At 41.8% G+C, this 6,364-nt stretch overlaps 1 protein-coding gene across 1 annotated transcript; it reads right to left on the bottom strand.

Annotated features, from left to right (window-relative positions):
- Nucleotides 1-4,879: 4,879 nt before the first annotated feature.
- On the bottom strand, nt 4,880-6,094 carry apof (apolipoprotein F; the record flags this gene model as incomplete). The annotated part of the gene is made up of 1 exon (XM_083891968.1): nt 4,880-6,094. The coding sequence occupies one exon, from the start codon at nt 6,092-6,094 to the stop codon at nt 4,880-4,882; it is 1,215 nt and encodes a 404-aa protein (XP_083748094.1).
- Between the last annotated feature and the right edge of the window lie 270 nt (nt 6,095-6,364).

The following is a 6,364-nucleotide window of genomic DNA, read 5'->3' as shown; positions in this document are numbered from 1 at the left end:
TCACCTGAGGGAGAATAAGAGCGGCTTTCGAGAGGGGCGAACTACAACAGCCCAGATCTTGGCACTTAGGAGAATGATTGAGGAGGTGAAGAAGGACAACCTGACTGCAGTCCTATGCTTTATAGACTTCAAAAAGGAATTTGACTCGATCCACCGAGGCATGATGATGAAGATCCTGAAGGCATACGGTATTCCTCCCAACCTACTCCGAGCAATAGAGACCATGTACACAGGAACAAGGGCCAGGGTGGTGACCCCAGATGGCAACAGCGAGGAATTTGACATCCTGGCTGGGGTTATGCAAGGAGACACGCTGGCCCCCTTCCTCTTCACCATGGTCCTTGATTATGTGCTCAGGAAGGCAATCAGTGGGCGAGAGGAGGAACTTGGCTTTACGCTAACACCAAGGAGGTCGCGACGACATCCTGCAGTGGTCCTAACAGACCTCGACTGCTCTCCGACAACATGGAACAAGCACAAGAACTACTGAACAGGGTAGAGCTGGAGTCCGCCAAGGTTGGCCTTAGGCTAAACGCCAAGAAAACCGAGGTCATCACCTACAATGTTCCACCAGAACACCAACCTCTAACTACAGCAGGAGGCACTGTGCTGAAAGGAGTTGAGGACTTCAAGTACCTGGGCTCATGGGTCAACTCAACTGAGCAAGATCTGAAAGTGAGGAAGGCACTTGCATGGAGGTTCCTGAATGGCATGTCCAGTGTATGGAACTCCAATCTCCCCCATCAAATCAAACTCAGCTTCTTCTACACGACAGTTGAGTCTGTTCTCCTCTATGGCAGCGAATGCTGGACCCTGAATCCAACCCTGGAGAAGTCCCTGGATGGGTGCTATACCAGAATGTTGCGTGCAGTGCTTAACATCAACAAGTGTGCGCATGTAACAAACAGAAGCCTGTACGAAGGGTGAGCGAGAAGATTGCTGCAAGGAGAATGAGACTCGCAGGACATTGCCAAAGGCACCAGGAGCTGCCAGCCAGCAAATTGGTGCTGTGGGAACCAACGCACGGGCATCGGTCAAGAGGACTTACCACAATAACATACGTGGACATACTCAAGAAGGATGCAGGAGCTCAGAATACCAAGGCACTGGCCAAATGTATGTAGAATAGGGATGACTGGAGGCAACGATGGAGGGCTCGTCTGAGGACGACCTAGAGAGAGTGCTCAGACGAGTTTGTTCATTTACGAAGATGAATGCTAAATTCAAAATGGCCGACTTCCTGTTGCGCTGCGGCCATGGTCAAAATAGACTTTTTTGTTCTTGGGCTGTGACATGTTTCCACCAAGTGTGGGGGTTTGCCCTGTCACTGCTGTGCCATTTTGCAGCACTTTAACATGCTCCTTGTTTTCTAAAATGTTTTGCCAGTTCAGATTTTTGTGCTAATTTCCATCCATTTTCACCAATGTTTAGTAACTCAAAAATGATTTGGCCCTAATTAAAGTCTGATATGATCCATAAACCATTAATATCATGAGTGCTGCATGTCTACACACTGCGGTGATCATGACACGTGAGAATATTTGTTAGACAGTTGGAGCATTGTGTTTTTGATATGGCTGGGCTTCACCACAACTATGTTATTAACAGCTTATTCAATATATCCACGAGAAACGCGCGCAGATATTATGGAATCGGTCTCGCGCGTCCGTTAACGCGATAACTGGAAAGGCGTTTGAGATTAAATTTTTTTTTTTTTTTATGGGTCACATACCCCCTGTAGATGATCCCTATTGATTTTGAGCTGTCTACCATTATTATTAATTAGTTAATTAACTAATTAATTAATTATATAAAAACCATATTTTCGCCTGTATCTTCCAAAGTATTGCAGGTATTGGCTTCAAATTTTGCATGGGCATCACATACCACCTGTAGACGATCCCTATCTTTGTAGCTTTATTATTAATTAGCAAATTTATTTATTTATTATGCTAAAAACACATTTTCGGCTTTATCTTCCAGACTGATGGAGATATTGCCTTCTATTTTGTACAATGATTCATGTAACAACTATCTACAAGTACAATCATTATTACTTTGGCTGTGATTGGTAATAGTTACATAATAAGTTAACTGGTTAACTTATTAGTGAACACAGAAAAAATAGTTAAGGCATTTGTTCTTTATTATTGAGCTCATTTGGACACATTGAGGATATCATGGGTTTATTTAGCACTTATTCATAATATTTATTACATTATAATATACATTTATTAATTATCATATAAAAAATAGTTAAGCCTCCATTTCTTTATTAATGCACTGAATGGAAAGTTTGAACATATTGTATGCTTTTTCATGACATTTGGACACTTTGAAGATATGGCAGGTGTGGTTAGCATTTTAATATTCATAATATTTAACAAGGTATAATAGGTTAACTAGTTTTATTAAAAACTAGAGAGAAATTCAGGTATTCTGTGTTCAATATCAAGTTTATATGGATACTTTGAACATGTATAAAGTGTAGTCAGCATTATATCATAATATTTAACAGTTATTTTGTTGAATTTATTAAAAATTAATTAAAACAGTTAGTGGCAGGTGCGAGTGCGTATACTTTGGGTATATTGGAAAGTTGAGGATTGGACAAGTTCGCGGATATACCCCTTGCTGTCGGCCCCCGACAGCGTAGGCTAGTTTACATCTTCAATGAGCTATAAACAGTTTAGCTAACAGAGGAATCTAATTTCAAGACAAGGACAGAATTACCTTCAGGAATTCTCACCATTATTTTCACCACTCACATGTTTACAGTTTGTCCAATAGATGGCGGCAGGAGGCAGATTAATGATCGGCAAATGTTTTGTTTTTTGCTGCAGGATCACCGTTTTCACCAGATTAAGTTGTTGGTTCCTGAAGGTAACATAATGAATCAAGGTAAGACAAATAAAAAGTGTGCAAAATCATTTTAAGCATCAATATAAACTGACAACTTTAACCCAAATGTGTGTGTCTGTTGATGTTCAACTTTGGATTTCTCTCCAGAGTTGTTTGAATGTTTAATTTAAAAAAAATAAAAATAATAATAATAATAATATGCAGAGAAAGAACACCAAGATCATATGAATAAACATGTCTTCTCCTCCTGTTTTGATGTTTGTGATCATTGCATAGCTGAGACTCACACACATCATCTAGATTTACCTTTTATTTGTGTAATGAGAAAAGGGAAGGGTTACACAAGACTTTCTTCTTCCTGCTTCTTTTCAATCATGGAGTGTGCAGGGAAAAAATCTGACACTCATTTGTGATTTGTTTTGCATTGCATGATGGGAATGATGGGCTGTAGAAAAGAAACTACACATGGATAGTAGTGTTGAGGTTCGAGGGTTTAGTTTCCTGAGTCTGTTGTTTAATATGATCCATCTTTACCAATCCGACAATGGTACACACAGATATTTTTCCAAAAGCAACGATTTAAAGCTTATGGGGTTAGATTATTGACTGATTGCAATAGTTTGTCATTTTTGCGTAATATAATCCACTTCATTTTACTTTGTAGATTAGTTTATTTTCCTTCTCCCAAAAAAAAACAGATTAAGAGAAAATCACTGAAATTTTCCTCAATAAAGAATAATGTGGTGAAATTTGAATTTGTGAGCATCTTTTGAGATGCTGATATTCTACTGATTAGTAATACATTTACCTTGACTTCATTATATTCTAGATTAGTGTTTTTTAAAGTCTTTTTTTAATAGAGACCCTCTTTTTAAACTTGACAATTGTCACCCAGTGAACAGTATACACTGAACTCCAATTGAACAAATTTGAACGTATATGTTTCTGACAATTTCAATTTAATATTATTTCATATTTGTTATTTAATATATAATATATCTTAAAATTGCGGTGCATAACCTCTAAATATTGTGCCACTGTTTGGTTTGTGTGACAAGGGGCAGCCCATGGCCAAGTGGAAAGGGAACTTGTCTTTTAACTGGAGGGTTGCCGGGTACCCAACCCCCATTGCTCCCCCAGGCGCTGCTCAGTGGCTGCCTGCTGCTCCAAATTCTAGAAAGGTTTCTAGTCGAACAAGAAACCTTGGGTTAAATACAGAGAAGGAATTTCCCCTGTGGGACTGACTGAGGAAGCGTCTGTGAGCATACAGCAACAGTGTTGCTTTAAATTGCTGAACATGCAGGTTTTTGGAACAGAGGAATTCACTTCTGAAACATCGGCCTGGGGTGTTTCTTGGTGTTTTCAGTTCAACCTGTTTGCAGCTGTTTAACTTGATCAGCACAATGTTGCTGTTGTCTCCGCCTATCTTGACATCAAACCAATCACTTTCTGTTTGCAGCATTGGAATGTCACTGGGCAACACAAGGACTATACTGAGAAACGCAGGCCTCCTTTAGACCTGGCCTAACACCTGACCACTTGTAAGTATAGGTGTAAATACAACAGAGGACGGATTGTTTGCATTAGATCTGATGGAAGAAGACAACTTCCGTCCATGATTCTAAAAATAGAGGATTCCATACTATCTGATCAATATCCGATCACAGAAAACGCTAAATGCCATGTGTTAAAGGGGTCACAGGGTGTTAAAGGGGTCACAGGGTGCGGAGCTGATAGGCTTAATCAGCACAGTGTGAACTAATTTGACAATGTTTTGAAGCTAACATTTCTATATATTCAAATGTTATGCACTACAGCTTTTAGTCGGAAAGGATGGAAAAAAAATCAGAAAATATCTGCCGTGATGCATCTGTGGATCTCTGGGAATTAAATTTTTAATAAATCTAGTAAACTAATTTCAACCATGTCAACTAAATGGATCCTTGTCATTACTATTTTTTTTAGTTTTACTATGAACTACTTAAAACATCACAAGCTGATTAATTGATCATTCAGTCTACTGGCCCTCCTCCCAGCTGAACTGGTTCACCATTATGTCGTCTTCCTGTTTCATGGAGTTGAGGAGATACCTGACCCCTGCTTTCACACTGGTCTTCACCCCTGCACCCAGAGCATAACCTGCCACACCTGCAGTCCCACCTGTGGCAACCATGAGAGCATCTGTGCCCAGGTCGACAGCACTCAGGAGGGCTCTCTCTTTGGCTGTTTCAGAGCAGTTGACGGTGGCATAATACACTGCTGTGCCCAGGTTGTAGAGGGTGCTGACTGCAGGGATCCACTCTACCACATTGTACACACGCTGCTCATTTTCGTTTATACAGCTCCTCTCGGGGCTGCGCTTTAATCGCTGACCTGAAGCAGCAGGGATTGAACTAAACTCCTCTGCACTACATTGATGGATCCAACATTCAGAGCCTGGGGAGTCAGACAGCAGGATACGGCTGCCTTCCCTCAGCACTGCCTGGTACATGATGCCCGGACTGAGTGGCCCACTATTGGTCACGCCTGCACACAGGACTCCCAGTCTCTCACAGCTGTTCACTGCCTCCTCCAGTCCACCTGTGCTTCCCTCCACAGTTGTCCCCAGCAGCATTGTTCCATTGACCCTGGTCCAACCGTCACAGTGACTTTCCTGCTCGGTGGTGTCCTCGCCGGCTGTCACCAGCCGCTGGATGTTGAACATCACAGCTTCTATGTGGTGCCCTGCTCGATCCCTCTCTGAAAATGATGTTGCTGATAAAGATGCTGACTTACTCAGGCCCCTTTCTATTATAAGACTCTGCACCTCCATCAGGAGCTCCTCCGTATCCGTCACTCCCAGTAAGTCGTACAGCTTCAGCACCAGGGTATGTGCCTCCTTTGGGCATCCTGCCACCACCAACACTGGCACTAGAGAGAGGCCCAGCAGCTCTTGGGGGAACAAAGAGGACATAGGGTCCTCCACAGTACTGGCAGACAGAAGCTCCTCACAGCTGATGTTCCTGTGAATGTGGAGATGATCTTGAATCTGTCCCTGAAGCTTTGCCCTGAGGACTGATATCACATGTTGGGCAGACTGGACTCTCTTCTCTTCATCCACAACCACTGATACAGGGCCATGTTTTTTGGCAGTGGAGAGGCTGAGTTGAGAGCCAAGGAACGCCTGAGGATCCTGTTTGTCAGATTCCTCCACATCTCCATTGACATCAGTGTTCAAAACCAGACGATTCATCTGAGTGAGAGGAGGTGGGGCCCTGCACAAACCTTGTTCATTCAGTAGGAGCTGGATCACAATCATCCATTTTAACTTCGTGAACATCATTCCACCTTTGCTGGAGGTCTTTTTCAAAGCCAACACTAGAGTACAAAGAAACACACGCACACATTGCAAAATAAGTAATTGCATGTTACTTAAAACACAGCTCTTGTAATCTTCTAATCTCTTGTAATCTTGTAATAATTTACTGATTGTTGTCAATTTCTCCTGTAAACACTCAGAAAA

Source organism: Microchirus variegatus, assembly GCF_963457635.1.
Source record: "Microchirus variegatus genome assembly, chromosome: 7".
NCBI classification, from domain to species: Eukaryota; Metazoa; Chordata; class Actinopteri; order Pleuronectiformes; family Soleidae; genus Microchirus; species Microchirus variegatus.
The sequence above is the reverse complement of the archived record's forward strand: the minus strand, read 5'-3'. Positions and strand labels throughout refer to the sequence as shown.